The sequence below is a fragment of the Leucopleurus acutus genome, assembly GCF_964270905.1.
Source record: "Leucopleurus acutus genome assembly, chromosome: 8".
Taxonomy (NCBI): domain Eukaryota; kingdom Metazoa; phylum Chordata; class Mammalia; order Artiodactyla; family Delphinidae; genus Leucopleurus; species Leucopleurus acutus.
Genome location: NC_139151.1, coordinates 81,561,955 through 81,579,303, shown reverse-complemented (window position 1 = coordinate 81,579,303; position 17,349 = coordinate 81,561,955). Strand labels below are relative to the sequence as shown.

At 45.3% G+C, this 17,349-nt stretch overlaps 1 protein-coding gene across 1 annotated transcript; it reads left to right on the top strand.

Annotated features, from left to right (window-relative positions):
- Nucleotides 1-15,021: 15,021 nt before the first annotated feature.
- Nucleotides 15,022-17,013, top strand: KCNA4 (potassium voltage-gated channel subfamily A member 4; the record flags this gene model as incomplete). The annotated part of the gene is made up of 1 exon (XM_082844692.1): nt 15,022-17,013. One exon carries the CDS (start codon nt 15,022-15,024, stop codon nt 17,011-17,013), a length of 1,992 nt encoding a protein of 663 aa, XP_082700818.1.
- Between the last annotated feature and the right edge of the window lie 336 nt (nt 17,014-17,349).

Below are 17,349 nucleotides of genomic sequence, written 5' to 3'. Positions count from 1 at the left end.
TGACATTTTTTTGTTTAATAAAAACAGCTATGTTTTCTCTGATTTATCAGCATTGAGTATAATATACACATAGATTTTTATTCTATTTGCATATTACAGGGTAAGACTCACCTCCGTCTTTCCTCATGACCCCTGTAGGATTCTAGGATGAGTCCTTTGTTTATCTGCTTCTGCTTCTATAAAACCCCCAGCCCCCTTCCTTTTATTTGAGACTCTCCTCATTAATGAATAATCTCCACATTGTAGTGGCTCGAATAAATCGTCTCCTCAGTTGTCCTGTGCATTTTGTCTTTCACATAATTTGTCTCCTTCAGTTCGTACAACAACCTTATCAAGTTATGTATCATTGTTCTCGCTTTGTGGTTGAGAACATTCCATTTAGAAAACTTAAGAAACCTAATCAAGGTCATACATCTAGTAATGGATGGAGATTTGCTGGTTTTAGAGACTATGCTCTTAACTTGTAATCTGTATATCACCATAAACAAGTCAAATTATTCTTTGCATATATCACATTCAACTTAGGAATGAAATATTCAATAACTTCCCATGAGTTAAAGAGGAGAATATAGTATATTTTTTCTTTAAGCTTGAAACTGGAGCCAAAGTTCATCATTTGATGGAGATGCTCTGTCTTGAGCAGGAAAATTAATAGTTATTAAACATAATATTAATACAGGGACTCTGTTGAGCTATGTTTGAGGCACATGACTAGACCACTAACTACATATACATTAGTGGTGGCAGAAGATTGTATGAACCAGAGCTGTCTTGAAAGGCTGCACCAAATACTTTGGTCCAGGTAGAAGAAACCATCTCAGATTATCACATGTCAAGCCCACTCTTCTGTAAGTTGATTTTAAATTTTGGCAATTATTTAATATTATTTTAATTGTTTATAAAGTTTGGTATACCACCCCTGCTAAGAAACACCCAATTCTCTTGCATTTTTCAGTAAGTCTCTTGCTGTACACTTTGTGGCTTTCTCACTTAAATATTTCTGCAACATATTCCTATAACTTTTAAGCTCTAGTTTAGTCTCCTTTTTTAAAAATTTTTTCTCCTGAGTGAACCTGAAGAAATAAAACACTAAGCAGTCAAGATATTATTTTGAAGAGTGGTCTTTACGTTTTTGGCAATGTAGTATTCTAAAATAATTGCTGGAATGCTCTGCCTCTTAGAAATGACTCTCTTGATGCTTTTAACTAACACAGGAGAATATGCATGTATGAATCTATTCTAAGAATAAAGCAGTTGTCTATTGCTTTCAATATTGTCCTAAAAATAACTTTAATTTGGATCCAGTCAATTTTATCACACTCTTATTCAAATTATCTGTCTTTAAGTATGGAAGATTTAGTGCACCTAGTAAAAACGTCAGGAAAAATTCCGTAATGCCTTAAAGAAACCTGCTATTGTTTAGAAAACCGCACAAACAATTCCCATCTGCAAATGGTTATTTATTACATAGTTATTTTTAGATTTTTTTTTGGCTGCATCGCTCACAGTAGCCTCTGGGTGTATTTGCAGAGTTTAATAATTAGCTTTCCCATTATAGCTTACACACAACATAGAAGACAACATAAACACAGGATGCATTCACATATGTCAGCACATATTCACATGCAGACGAATAAACAGGTGAGGATATCTTTCATCCAGAGTTTATCAGCCAAAAATGTGATTATTTAATAATACCTTAAAAGCCAAGACTCTTAAGTACTTGACAGTAATCAAGGAGCTATTTCTTTGTTCAGGGATTATGTTTTGTTTCCGGGCCATGCCTGTGTGCCTATAAGCTTTTCAGGAGGCTATGAAATGTCTACACGCTTAAAATTAACTCTGAAATACAGAAAAAACTTAAAATACTGCAAAATTTCCATGTAATACTGTCCACTAGTCAGCTGCAACTCAACTGTAAAATAGATTGCATAATCTCTAACGTGGAATGTGTAAGCATTTAAAGTATGCTAGATATGATGCCGGGAAGATCCTCTATAAGTAAGAATAGCAAGGGTTTCCCAAGATCTTAAAACAACCCGACATGTTGCTATTAGAATTAGTGAGCTGGACTTACTTGTATTGGCCCCTGTTCAGAAAATTTCTTTCTAGCTACAAACTCAGATGAGTGAACTTCCCTTTAGGACATTGGTGGCTTGACCAGTTAATCTGGTAATTTGTGACTTGATTGGCTTGGTTAAAAAGTTGAGCTAAATTGATCAGATTCCTCCTTTTAGATATTGTAGAGCATGTGAAGGACCTTTAAACTGAAAGACTGTGTAACAATGGGGCTAACTCAACCATTGTGGGGCCACATGTATGGAGACATTATGGGAAAGCAGACTCATTACTGAGAAAGAGTTCTTCAGCTCTTTTGTGGACTCCTGTAAGATCTGACAATAACCTTACTATAAGCCGACTGTTTATCAGCTAGCTTGAATTGCTTTCTATTCCTTGCTATGAAAAGAACTGTTAACAAAACAGAAGTCGTAACAGAGACAGCACATCGTGCCTTTTAGAGAAGAGGCAGCACTAGACCAGGGAGAGAAATCTGGGAACTACATTTACAACTCAGGACACCTGGGGATAGCAATCATCACCTCTTACGTACATGTGAGCGGTTTTCTGATGTAGAGCTGTGAACTCTTCCCTCTGCCCAGGACTACCTCTCTAACCCCCTAGGAAGGCTCCTTCCTATCTATTCTCAGATACTCACAAGAGTGACTAAGCCTGAAATTGGGGTCTGAGAAAGGAAGGAGGGAGATGCACTTCCATGAGCCCAACTTAAAATGACTAGGTGGTGGTATGTAGAATTAAATCGTATTAGGACTCTGGTGCTTTAGATTCTGTCTGTTCACTAGACTCCTTATGGGAAGGCCTTTGCTTTCTAGCTACCCTTGTCTGACATTTTCAATTTTTAGACCACACCTGTTCAGACCTCTTCTAACAGTTTTTCTTTTCTCTGCCCTAAATCTTCACATGGCAAGCTTTCTTGTCATGTAGGCCTCAGTTCAAATGTCACTTTCTCTGTAGTTAGCCAACTGAAGTTGAAAACCTTTTTCCTGACACTCTATTACTTTATATTATTTTCCTCATAACAGTTAATGTTGTGTGAAATAACTTTGCTTATCTTTTTTTTAAAAATCAAATTAACTTTTGGCTGTGTTGGGTCTTCATTGCTGCACACAGGCTTTCTCTAGTTGCGGTGAGCCTGGGCTACTCTTCATTGCAGTGTGCAGGCTTCTCATTGTGGTGGCTTCTCTTGTTGCAGAGCACGGGCTCTAGGCGCGAGGGCTTCAGTTGTTGTGGCACGCAGGCTCAGTAGCTATGGCTCGTGGGCTCTAGAGTGCAGGCTCAGTAGTTGCTCTGCAGCATGTAAGATCTTCCCAGGCCAGGGCTCGAACCCATGTCCCCTGCATTGGCAGGTGGATTCTTAACCACTGCACCACCAGGGAAGTCCTGCTTATCTTTTTAAGAGCAGGGGCTTTGTCTTTGTTTATCGCTACTGCTTCGTGCTTAGACTGATGCCTGAGATAAAGGAGGTGCTCAGTAAAATTTTGTTGACTTAATGAACAGTTAATACTGTTAACAACATTCAGGATATTCAAGCTAATGTCATCTATAGCCATTTTACAAGAAAAACTGCCCCAAATTCCAAATTGGTTTAGAGTGAGTTTTAGATTATGAAGCCCTAATAAAATTTTACTACCATGTTAACAACTGGCAAATTGATTACAAATCTTTCCATTCCTTGAAAGAAAACCTGTAAGGATCATTTCTTACTCAACATGTTGCTGAGTTTCAGGTACCAGTTTCTAATACCATAGTGAAGTTTGCTAGGAAAGACGGGTTAAATATCTGTTATCAAGTTTTGATGATGTCTTAATCAGTTAAGGCTGCCATAAAAAAATACCATAGACTGGGTGGCTTAAACAACAGGAGTTTATTTTCTTACAGTCTGGATGCTGGAAAGCCTAAGATCAAGGTGCTGGCAAGGTAGGTTTCATTCTGAGGCCTCTTCTCTGGGCTTGTAGGCAGCCACCATCTTTCTGAGAGAGTGTGAGAGAAAGAGAGATTAGTAGTATCTCTCTCTGATGTCTCTTTCTTATAAGGACACCAATCCCCTCATGAAGGCCCCATCCTTATGACCTCATCTAACTCTAATTACTTCCCAAAGGCCCCATCTCCAAACACCATCACATTGGAGTTTACAGCTTGAACATATGAATTTGGGGGGCGGGGAGGTGCACAAACATTCAGTCCATAGCAGATGATTATTACTTTAAAATAATGTCTTCTATTTATGTTGTATTTTTATGGTTGTAGAACAGTTTTCTTACATTTTCTTATGTGATCTACACTCATGATCTTGTAAAAGAGGACTGATAGTACAGTTCCCCTTTTTATAGATAAGGAAACTGAAATTCACAAGGGTTAAGTGTCTTGCAGGAGGTTCTGCAACCAGGAAGCTGCAGAGACAATCTTATAACCCCAGCATCTGATCTCTGCTCCAGCACTGCAAGCAGTCCAAGAGTAATTGCTTTAGTCAAATGTTTATTTCCCCCCACCCCCAGGGCTATTGTAAATCATTAGAATTTCATTGTAATTTACTTTCAAGTTCAAATCTATATATGAATTCAGAAAAGGACTCATTCTGGAAAACCATCTAAAGAAGACTGTCAGTTTTTGTACTCCTGTGTGAACTTTGGGGCTGTCAGCCTATGTTCTCTGTGTTTATTCAGAATAAGAGCTGATTTGTGAGGTTGACTGAGAGATAAATTAGAGGGGCTTCTAGTGTATAAAAAACCTGATAGCTGATGTGTTGTTCTCAGCAACCAGTGATGAGAAACCATAAGTTAACAACCTAGACACTCATACTCTCAGCTTTGTTTGTTTGTGCTTTTGATTCTAAAATACAGTTGACCTTTGAACAACATGGGTTTGAATTGTGCAGGTTCACTTACGCAAGAATTTTTTTCCAATACGCTGTAGTTGGTTGGTTGAGTTCACGAAAGCTCAACTGCAGAGAGGGAGGAATGACTATAAATTATACTCGGATTTTTGACTGTGCAGAGGGTTGGCGCCCCAACCCTTGCGTCTTTCAAGGGTCGACTGTATATCAGTTGGCTAATCCCCAGAATTGTGTTTCTCTCTTAGCCAGGAGTGGAGAAAAGTGAGCAAAGAGCAGACATAATTTGGGGTATATTTCTTAACTGATCTGTACCTACTACAAATTTCTTCTACATGAGAGCATCCTTCCTACAACTGTGGCCCTTGTTTTGGAAAGCATGTGCTGGACAAAGTCTTTATAGTACTTAACCAAATCAGAAGTAATGTTGGTCTGATGAAGGAGAGATGGTCAGGGCTGTGATGGGTGTTGGCAGCCTGGAGGAGGCATTAACATTCTTAGGCTTTAGAGCAAAGGCCTGTTTTAAGCCTTGGTGATGTCTTTTCTAGGGGGTGAAAGGTACTGATCACAATCAAAATGGGGAAGATGGCAAAGCAGCCAACTCTTGAAAGAGTAGAATCCAGCCTGTACCATGGTCATTGACCATATTTAAAGGGACCTTCAGAGTCTGGAACACATTGTTGGCAGGAAGTGTACCATGACCTCTTATTTTTATAAAAAGGCCCACATTTACATATACGGGAAAAGCTCCTTGACATAAATTATTAGGAGTTAATATGGAAGGCACAGTGGTGGTAATGTCTGTAGGGACTGAAAACTATTCCATACCTAAACCTTCTTCTATTCATCTCTGCCCCAAGTTTGCCCCTGATTGATTGGTGCCCGCACACAAGGATGTGGGTGATTTTTATCTGCAGCAAGGTGGATATTTCATTTTAAGTGAGTCTCCATAACTGCTGTATATTCTAACCACATATAAGGAAAGCATAACAAAGAGCTAAAAGAATGAATCCACTTCACTTTGTTATAGTGTACAGTTGGCCCTCAGGACCCACTGGTTCTGCATCCATGCAGTCAACCAACCAATCTGTGGAAGCAGAACCCGCAGATACGGAGGGCTGGCCATACTATGCCATTTTTATATTCATGGCTTTGAGTAACTTCAGATTTTGGTATCCACAGGGGATCCTGGACCAGAGGAACTACTGGATCTGACAGGGTGGATCTCAATAGCAGTGTCACCCCACATTGGTAGATTACTATTAGAGATGCGGTATGCGGTACATTGCAAATTCTGAGTTAACGGACATTTCTGATTGATTTGCATTCAGAAATCTAAATCTGAGATGATTTAAGGTTCTGCCAACTCAATTTCACTCACTTAGCTTCTCAGATGCATTCGTAGATGGAGGAGAAAGATGTCATTGTAACCAAGAAGCCTGCAAATGCCTGCAACTCAGTCTATTTAGTGGACGCTGCAGCTGCCTATCTGTGTTTGCCCAGGGGAGTGTGTCATGCGTGTGAACCACATCTGTCCTGTGTGTAGAGGTGGAAAAAGGGTTGAGGATCCTTTCATGCAGTGTTTTGTCATAGACCGTAGTTCAGACTCTTGAGTGTGGCCTAAGTCTACAATCACTGCTTCCCATTCCCATTCCATGTCGGATCCTCTGCTGCTCTTTGATTATTCTTCCACTCATTCTTGCCATTTTATTCAGTAAGCCTTTGACCCGTGGCTCCTTCTGGCTTGAGGACCTTTCTAACCTCAGTTAACGCTGCTTCTCTCTGCTCCTCGTGTGACTTCTATCAGACCCTAACCGCATGGGTGTGTTGATGCATCTCTCACCCCCTAGACCGCAGGTGTCCATCCAGGGCAGAGAGTAGCTGTCTTACTCCCCACTGTACCTACACAGAGCTGTGGTCAGAGAGTCAGGAAGTGAGTGGTTAGTCTTTCTCTCCAGGATTGATGTTTCCTCATTTAATGAGAAGTGATTATGCTGTTCTGAGGTCTTAAGACCTGACTAGTACTGGTATGCATAAAACGGAATGCAAGGTGGTGTGGCGAAAGGTTACTGAAAAATCCATCTACCAGGAAAAGCTAGCTGAGTGACTCACATTTCATAAGGAATTATGGGCTGCTCAGAAAATCTGCATCCATCCATTAGGGAATGGGAAGCACGGAATCAAGTGCCCCAGAACTCTTTCCCCCTCACATCCCTTCAGAACTTTAAAAGGCCGATAGCTGAGAGTCTGGGGTAAGCAGGTATAAGCAATCTTCTCTGGGTTTTCTCCCAACACATTCACTGAGCTTTCTTGGCAAATGGAAGCCTCTTCCATTATTCATTCATTTTAGTACATTCTTATCGAATGCCTGCTCTGGGTCAGGTATTGCGCTGGTTGCTCGGGATACACTGCCTGTATTCAGGGAGGTGTTGTGGGCTTCTGGGGGAGAGAGAGGTGAAGTAAACAGAACGCTGCAATTCACTGGAGACCATGGTCCCCAAAGAGAACAAAAACATTTATAATGGACTTAGTTTGTATCCCACAGGGCCTTCTATCTGCTTTGTACAAAGGAAGATCTGCTGCCCTTTGCCCTTTTCTATATAAGCGTAAGCTTCATAGTGTGGTCTGGAATATTTGTATTACCACTGAGAGAATTCAAAGCCAGGGAGAAATTATGTGTGGTATTAGGTATATTTGGGTGTAGGGTGCTTGAAGAATTTTGACTAGTTGATGATTAAGAAAGGCAAGAAAATAATTTTTTCCTCTCCAGAGAAAACAGTTTGAAACTGAGACAAGGTAGATTTTTGTTGGTCACAGCAAAGAATCTTTCTGCTACTGTTTATCTGTGGGACTTTCTAGGAATCCTTAAGAGAATTTCAGGAAGAGAAATGGAATGTTTCTTGTTTGCTTTATAAAGAAATTCTTTTAAAGTTCAAAGAGGTCTGTGTGTGTGTGTGTGTGTGTGTGTGTGTGTTTGGGAATGGGGGGAAGCCTGAGTGAGGAGCATGCTCTTCCCAATTGGGGGCCGCCTACCTCTCAGGTTTCAGTTATTCCGTCCACGCCAGGGCCACATGCCCATGTATTCTTTATGGCAGCCACTCCAATTCTCACATTTCTCAGACACATTTCCCCTTTCTTTGTCAATCCTTGCTTGCTTCCCCCAAATTAGATGCTACTCCATTCATTGCATCCCAGGAACACGTTTCTCATACCTCCATCAAAGCACATACCCCCTTGTTTCCTAAACTGCCTCTGTATCTGTAACAGCCAGTAGTTTGTGAGGACAGATGGGCATTAGACCACGTGGCATTATCATCACTAGCATGGGGATTGTCCACATTGCTGAGTCAGCTGTTAAAGGCCCAGTTCTGCTAAATAATTAGCTATGTAACTTTGGGGCAAGTTCATTAACCATCATAAGCCTCAATTTCCTTCTCTATAAAATAGTGATAATAATAATCCCTATCACATAAAGTGTTTTATTTATGCAGATAAAATTAAACAATATGTATGCGAAGTATTTAGCAGAGAGCCAGAGAGCCGCTAGGTGGGCACTCAAAAGAGTGTTACCAGCCTTGATCAAGTTCTCGGTAACTGTATCTTGTATGACCTGAATGAACATCTTCATGAAAGTGGTTTTTCCTCAGCTATGTTCTTGCTGTGGTGCTTTAGTTATTCAGATTCCTGATACCTAAGAAGTGTAAATATTTATAGAGACCTCAGGCATTTTAAACTTTAAAATACTCTGGGCTGTGATAGGAACAAACAGTAAATGGAAGCATATTATGGAAGCATAATTCATAAAGTTTTAACATGACCCAATTAAAACGTCCAAGCTTCAATATACCTGTCTTTTGTGTATCATTCCATCTCAGTTTTCATCTCCCTGAAAGTATTTCCACAGTTGCTTCCAACTGATCTCACAAATTGCTTTTGGGAAACTAGTCCCGAGATCCTGTGCTCTCAGCCCTGCTTTCTACCATCCCAAGAAACATCCTTCTGATGAGACAACAATAAACTCAACCATCTGCTTTTGGCATGTATGAAACTGCACAGTGACTACTACACATTGTGGCAGTACAGAAGGGATCTGGGGCCAGTACATGGGATGTTTTTTTACTTTTGGAGAAATCCACTCTCCCTACTTTCAGAAATGGATTATAGTGGGGCATGAATTGAGACAGAGCCTCTCTAGAGCTGGTGTGGATGCCATCTTTCTCTCAGTTCCTCCACCTGCAGTTGAGGCCAGAGGATCACAGATAAATTCATTCAGGACAAAGGTTCTAACTTTTGTCACTAACTGGAAGAAGTTAGGAAAACCAGACCCCATGTCAGTTTATTATTTTTTTTCCTTTTCACCGATTACAATGCAATTTTTTTAGTTATTTAAAAAGATCCCTCCCCCCCCCAAAAAAAAAAATCAAACAGGAACGAAAATCGGCCCTCCTGTTGTCCTTCGCCAAGCCAGCAGCGGTTAGGTGAGTGAGCACCGGGCATATCTATAATTCAGCTCGGGAATATTTCTCTTAATAATTAATAGAGCACCACAAAAGGAGGAGGCCCAACAGGGCCCTCGAACAAAGCTGCCAGCTGAGGACGACAGTGGCTGCCTTGGCGCCAACTGACCCCCCCAAGGTCGAGTTTGCTCCAGCAGTCCGGGCGCACGCCGCCGCTGCCTGCTTGGCCCATCAGAGAGGGAGCCGGGAGAGGTGCCCGGAGCCCCGTCGCCACCTGAGCTCTCTCTCTCTGTGTGTCTGTGTAAATTCTGACTTCCCACTTCTTTTGGCATATTTGTGAGAATTGCATATTTACATCGATGTCCAGGGGCATTTCACACGCCAGCCAGCTAATAAGCAATCCGAGAGTCCACCGGCGTGAGGACGCCGCTGCTAGCGCACTCGCCTGCCCACGGCGCGGGGGGTGGGGGTGGGGCTTGGGGAAGTGCGGTTTTTGTTGTTTTATGGAGGGGGGTGGCATTGGAGATCCGACCACTACGTTAGAGACCTCCCGGGAGCCAAACCTCTTGCCAAATCGTATTTCTTTTTGGAGCAACAGGTTCGCCGAGGGCTCCTCCCACTCTTCCAAAGCCCCCCGCCCCCGGGGCGGACTTGCAACCTGCTCCTAGCGCCCCGACTCTCTCCTAACTCGGACCTTAGCCTCCCTGCGCAGCCCTTAGCATGGGCCCGATTCCAATTTCAGTAATCCTTCCCTCCCAGGGGTCGGACACCTGTGTAAAGTCGGTCTCCTCCTCTCCTGGGAGTCCCGACCCCCGACTTGAGGCCGGCAAACTCTCTCTCTACAAGGGAGGCGGAGGCCGAGGGGCCTGGGCGCGCTAGCAGACGACTAGAGAGCTCCGGGCTGGCGGCCTCGCAGAGATGCACCCGGGCTCCCAAACCCACAAACCCGTTATGGTGCCGGGGCTGGTGGGTGGGGTGCCGGGGGAGATGCAGAGAAAGCGGGTCGGGGAGAGGAGAAGACGCCCAGAAGCACCCTGCGGTCGAGACTGGACCTGCCGTCGAAGTCACCCCTTCCAGCCTCTCTTGGCGTTCCTGCTCTGCCGTCGGGACCCCATTTCAGCTCTCCAAAGGGGACACCTCTCTCTCCGGGATTAGCTCCTCGCCTCTGGGGGCGCAAGCCAGGGGATCCTGGAATGGTTCCCACTGGCTTCCCGGAGCCTCGTTGTCAGGGGGCCGCAGCCGGGGGGCTGGCAGTCGCGGCGTCGTGATTGCGCTCGCCTCGCCGCGCCGGGAGGCGCCCCCGGTGACCGCCGTGAACGCCACACCCTCGGACGGCCCTGGCCCCGCCCCCGGCCGGCGCGCGCTCCCGGCCAGGGGAGGCGTGTGCTGCTTCTGCAGCCAGCGAGAGAGGGAGAGGGAAGGATATTGGAGGAATTCGGGATTAACAAGTGATCGCTGCTGTCTAGGATTTTGTTTCTTTTTCTGGGGAACCTTGACTTTCTTTCCCCGTCGAGCCCTTCTGTGCTGAACTCCCGAGGAACCAGGAGTCTTGGGGTCCTCCGTGGGGCAGCCCCGATCCCCACCCCCGGGCTCCAGCAGCGAGGATTCTGTGCACCCCCGCTGGCCAGGCAATAGAACTTGTTCCGTGGATATCTTGGAGCCTCCACCTGCCACACCGGAGTGATTCCTTCCACCCCCAAGATCATTCTTCCCCTCCTCCAGCTGTTGCAGCTTGAGGGGGGAAAAAAGCCAACCGGGAATTTTCTTTATTTTTATTTTGCACCCCGCCTGGGAATGGTAAGTATGATACCTCTCTTATCTTTCCTCTACTCTTTTGGCTGTTAAGAAACAGTGGACATTTGAGGGATAAATAATATCGAGAATGTGACAGAAGGGCATGAATGGAAGGCTGTTAAAAATAAACCAGGAGGTGGGAGAAGGGAGGTGCAGATGCTGTGCGGCTTTCCGGGGGGCCAAACAGTTGTTATTTTCCCAACCCAAGGGATGGGGTGCGTGCGCCCTGCTTAATGTGCCCGAGCGGGAACCTAGGTCTGGAGGCAAGGGCGCGATTAAAGATGTCGTTTCCCAACGAGGTGGGGTTTAGATTTAGCATCGTTTTGCCTCATCCCAGACTCACTGGTTCGGTTTCTTTGCGAACAGCTGGTGAACGGGTTTAAATTGCTGCTTCTCCCAACATTTGGGTTTGCGTGCATTTTCTGAGCATTTGAGCAACACATAGGGACTGTATAAATGGCGTGCGTTGAAGTGTATATTTCTCACGGTATTGGCCCTTGGAATTCTCTCTCTCAGTCTTCTCTTTCTCCTTTTCTCTCTCTGATAAGCTTCAGGTACCACCCTAAAACAGTTGCAGGAATTAGCACTGAGAGATGAAAACAGCCTTGTTGGAGGGGGGCGAGGAGGGAGGGGCGGGATGCTTGGCTCTTGTTTGGGGGCACAGGGATTGGGGAATAGGTAGTCAGCAAAATCCTATTAGTTGGTGGTGTTTAAAAGGAAGGTCTCCCCCATAAAGTCTCCCGAGAGTTGACTCAAATAGATTCTCCTAACATGAATACCTTGAGTTGAGAAGGAAGAGAGATTTTAAACTAGTCTGATTTGCTGGTTGGATTTTTTTCCTCTTTTTCTCTTTTTTTTTTCTTCTTCACTCTCTCCCTCCCTTTTTATATCCTCCTCCTCTTCTTCTAAGATCAGGGATAGTGAGGTAACTGGAAGCAAATTAGAAGGAATGTGATTTGCTTTTTGTACAGTGGGGGAGGGAGTTAAACCAAAATGAACAAACCCAAATAAATGAATAAGTAAATAAGTAAATAAGAAATTATTTGGTGTGAAGGGGGCAAGTCTAGCTCTCCTGAAGAGTTGATTGTGAATTAGAAGACCCTCTAACTGGTGACCTTCTGGGAGTCATTTGGGTGGAAGAGGGGGTGTGCATAGTATACAAATTTACAGGCACTTTGGTTACACTGGGGCTTTATTTAAATAGTGTATTATAACTGCTTTGAGGGGTTGGGGAAGAAACTGAGCAAACTCTCAGGCAATTTGGCTTGTGTGAAAGTCTTTAAAGGATGTTGGCCTGACCCTCCACAGTGAAGACAGAGATTTGGAGACCTTGTGAGAGTGAACATTTCAGAGTATGAGATGATGTTAGGAGTCAGGCAAAGGAAGGGGATGTCATTCCCAAAACCCTCAGAGGTGTATTTTCTGGGTTTTGTGTCCCCAGTCAGGCTCACCTCTTGCCCTGGGAGAATGTGTATGATCACATTAGAATGTGTGATTGGGAAGACCTTTGCTTGCCACTTCCCTGCTTGTCACTTGATAAAACCCAGGTGTATTTAGGCTTCTAGGCTGACACAATTCAGCAAGGAGCAGCAGGTGGCCAAGCACTGGGTCCTGCTAATGGCTCCAAGTGCTTCCGGTAATAGAGGCTGGTAGGTGCCCTGAATTATGGCTGTCATTATCTTCCCCAGTTCTCTCGGCCACTCTCTGCATTCTTGGAAGTCCTGTTGGACAGAGTGAACGGAAGAAGCAAGAGGAGACAGGAGAAGCAAGATTGGGGCAGGAGCATTGACACGTCCTGGCAGAGGAGATGAGTTAGTTGGACCTACGGAGAGCAAACTAAGCAAGAAGAAAGGTCAGGAATACTAAGTGACAGTGGGGACAGAGGAGGGCTGCAAGGAAGATGTGATCAGGAAGTGGCAGATTGGAAATAAACGGGGCGAGGTGGGGGAGGGAAGGAAAAGAGAGGGGAATTTGGGGGATGGGAACTATGGTTAAATTATAGGGAAGAAAGTATCATAGGCTGAAAACAAAGTGCACACAAACTGGGACTTGAACCATGAGGAGATAGTCCCTCGAGCAAAGTGTAGGAGGAAGCATCGAGGTGAACATGGGGAACTGCAAGGAGAGAAGATGATTATTAGAGAAATGGAAACTGGGATAAGCTCCTAGGCTGTGGGCAGTATGGAGTGTTCTGGAGTCAGGGGAACAGAAAAACAACAACAGGGACACACTTCAGCGAGTCAGGGAGTGCCAACATAATACAGGCCATTGGTGAGTCTCAAAATGTCCTGGATGTCCTCACGTTCTGCCCTTCCCCTGCTTAGACAATGCTATGAGGACATACGCATTTGGGGGTGGGTAGATTGACCATAAAATGTTATTATGTTGTTAATAACCGCCAGCCTTTATTGATATTCCTCATGTACAAGGCACTGTGGTGTTCTGTCAACATCAGTTATCTCATTTATCCTCTCAAAAGTGGGATGGGGGGAGGTTGTATTATTATCTACACTTTGTAGATGAGGTGATTGAAGATTGTTTAAGTGGTGGAACCTGGATTAAAGAAAACTGTTTTTTCCGACTTCTCTAATCCTGAATCAAGACAGAGAGGGGTGGATGGCCACTAAATTCAGAAATATTTTATGTGGAAATTTAAAAAAATGCCTTGAGATCCATGAATGACGGAAGCAGCTGTAAAGTGACAGCATTGTTATTGTGGAATGAAGAGAGTGACAGTGAGAATTAAGACCTGGCATTAGAGAAAAGGTGGATTGAAGGAAGAGCCATATGGGTCAAGAGTGGAGAGAGGAAAAAATAATTGAGTTGCCACCAAAGTAGACAGTGCTGAAATATATCCAAAGAAGAAGGAAAGAAGGATGTTTAGTGAGGAGATTGAACAAGCTGCCCCATACTACTCCTTGGAAATTTATAGTCGCTTTGGTGCTTTATATAATGGCTTGCTTGCTTGAGGACAGGAGAAAAAAGTATATGTGAAGGAAACGCTCAGTTTGCTCTTTATTATTTGATTCTCCTTTTTATTTTTCTCCTATGCTTGTTTCCCCTCCTTTTTCAGGTGAAGTGGCTTCTTCTGCATGATTTTAGCTGAAGGATGCTCTGCATTTCCTTGATTTCTATGGAGACCTCAGAGCTGGGCTTGCCCCCACTGACACCTCATCTTGCACCTTCTCTACCTCCCAAGGTCTTTGCCTCTAAAGCTAGCTCGGCATTGCCCCTGGGTCCAGGAAGCCAGTGATGGATTTAAGGGGAAAGCCTGGAGAATCATCCTGATAGGCTTTGAGTGGCAATGTCTGGACATACTTCAAGTCACATGTTAACATGGGTCAAGCCATCACTAGAAGGCAAGTGCTAAGACTTAAAGGCTTATTTGCATTTTATTTAAATTTGATGGACTGAGCTCTGGACAATTTCCATGGCAGAAAAATATATTCCATTTTCTAGGCACGACTGCTGGCTGTTGGATACTTGCTGCCTTTAAATCTCGCAGCATCAATACCACATTCTAGACGTTATTTCCTACTTTGAACATCCCCCCCCACAAAATAAGTGTTTGGGAGACCCCAACATTTTCTGACTTAGGCTTGAAAGTGCCAGGCTGTTTCTCTGGAGGAACCAAGCTCTGGAGAGCAACACTGAATCCCTGGGAAGAGAGAGCATGGGGTGTGCTGATTTAAAAACAGAAAATGCAAAGTTGGACTGAAAATATCCTTAGTCTTCCAAGCAATCTGCTTAAAGGTTCCAAACTTACCTTAATTTGGTGAGAAAAAAAGCTGCCCTATTTTTCTTTCTCCTTCTTCTTCTTCTCCTCCAACTGGAACCAGCCATTTCCCCCAAACCACCACCATGGAGGTTGCAATGGTGAGTGCGGAGAGCTCAGGGTGCAACAGTCACATGCCTTACGGTTATGCCGCGCAGGCCCGGGCCCGGGAGCGCGAGAGGCTGGCTCACTCGAGGGCGGCTGCGGCGGCTGCTGTCGCCGCGGCCACAGCTGCTGTGGAAGGCGGCGGGGGGTCTGGAGGGGGCGCCCACCATCACCACCACCACCAGCTGCGTGGGGCCTGCACCTCCCAAGACCCTCAAAGCGGCCGGGGAAGTAGGAGGAGGAGGCGACAGCGGCCCGAGAAGAAGAAAGTCCACCACCGGCAGAGCAGCTTCCCTCACTGCTCCGACCTGATGCCCAGTGGCTCCGAGGAGAAGATCCTGCGGGATCTGAGTGAGGAGGAGGAGGAAGAGGAGGAAGAGGAGGAGGAAGAGGAAGAAGAGGAGGCAGAGGAGGAGGAGGGAAGGTTTCGCTACAGCGAGGATGACCGCGGTGATGAGTGTTCCTACACCGACCTGCTGCCCCAGGACGACGCGGGCGGCGGTGGCGGCTACAGCTCGGTCCGCTACAGCGACTGCTGCGAACGCGTGGTGATCAACGTCTCGGGCCTGCGCTTTGAGACCCAGATGAAAACCCTGGCCCAGTTCCCCGAGACTTTGCTGGGGGACCCTGAGAAGAGGACTCAGTATTTCGACCCTCTGCGTAACGAGTATTTTTTTGACAGGAACAGGCCTAGCTTTGATGCCATCTTATACTATTACCAGTCAGGGGGCCGCCTGAAGAGGCCCGTCAACGTCCCCTTTGATATCTTCACGGAGGAGGTGAAGTTCTACCAGTTGGGGGAGGAGGCCCTGCTCAAGTTTCGGGAGGATGAGGGCTTTGTGAGAGAGGAGGAGGACAGGGCCTTGCCGGAGAATGAATTTAAGAAGCAGGTTTGGCTGCTTTTTGAGTATCCAGAGAGCTCCAGTCCCGCGAGGGGCATAGCTATCGTCTCGGTCCTGGTCATCCTCATCTCCATCGTCATCTTCTGCCTGGAAACCTTGCCAGAGTTTAGGGACGACAGGGATCTTATCACAGCACTGAGCACAGGCGGGCACAGTGGGTTGTTGAACGACACCTCGGCCCCCCACCCAGAGAACTCAGGGCACACGATATTCAACGACCCCTTCTTCATTGTGGAGACGGTCTGCATTGTGTGGTTCTCCTTTGAGTTTGTTGTTCGCTGCTTTGCTTGTCCCAGCCAAGCCCTCTTCTTCAAAAACATCATGAACATCATTGACATTGTCTCCATTTTGCCTTACTTCATCACGCTGGGCACGGATCTGGCCCAGCAGCAGGGGGGTGGCAACGGGCAGCAGCAGCAGGCCATGTCCTTCGCCATCCTCAGGATCATCCGTCTGGTCCGAGTATTCCGGATCTTCAAACTCTCCAGGCACTCCAAGGGCCTGCAGATCCTGGGCCACACCCTCCGAGCCAGCATGCGGGAACTGGGCCTTCTGATCTTTTTCCTCTTCATTGGGGTCATCCTCTTTTCCAGTGCTGTGTATTTCGCGGAGGCGGATGAACCGACTACCCATTTCCAAAGCATCCCAGATGCATTTTGGTGGGCCGTGGTGACCATGACAACTGTGGGCTACGGGGACATGAAGCCCATCACTGTGGGGGGCAAGATCGTAGGGTCTCTGTGTGCCATTGCAGGCGTCTTAACCATTGCTTTGCCAGTGCCAGTGATTGTCTCTAACTTTAACTATTTCTACCACAGAGAGACTGAAAATGAGGAACAGACACAGCTGACACAGAATGCAGTCAGTTGCCCGTACCTCCCTTCTAATTTGCTGAAGAAATTTCGGAGCTCTACTTCTTCTTCCCTGGGGGACAAGTCAGAGTATCTAGAGATGGAAGAAGGGGTTAAGGAATCTCTGTGTGCAAAGGAGAAGTGTCAGGGAAAGGGGGATGACAGTGAGACAGATAAAAACAACTGTTCTAATGCGAAGGCTGTGGAGACCGACGTGTGAATCTCCTTCGCCACCCGCCACTGCCCCTCCCCCCAATCCCAGCATCTCCAAATATATTTATGCATAGAGAGTGCAGTTATGAAAATGATATATGCAAATGAATCCAATGCATACAGTAGTACGCCATTTAATGGTTATACATGGCATAATTGTTACTAAACTTGTATTACATATCAAACAAATGATACATCTTGGAGAAGAGGGAGGCTTAAATAGGAGCAAATCTATCTTTATATTTTTTATTAGAATGCAAGAATTTTGCACATTAACTGGAGGAGGTGTTAAAAGTAAAGATGGTTCTGTGGAGAGAATGTGTATGTGTGTGTTTGTGTGTGT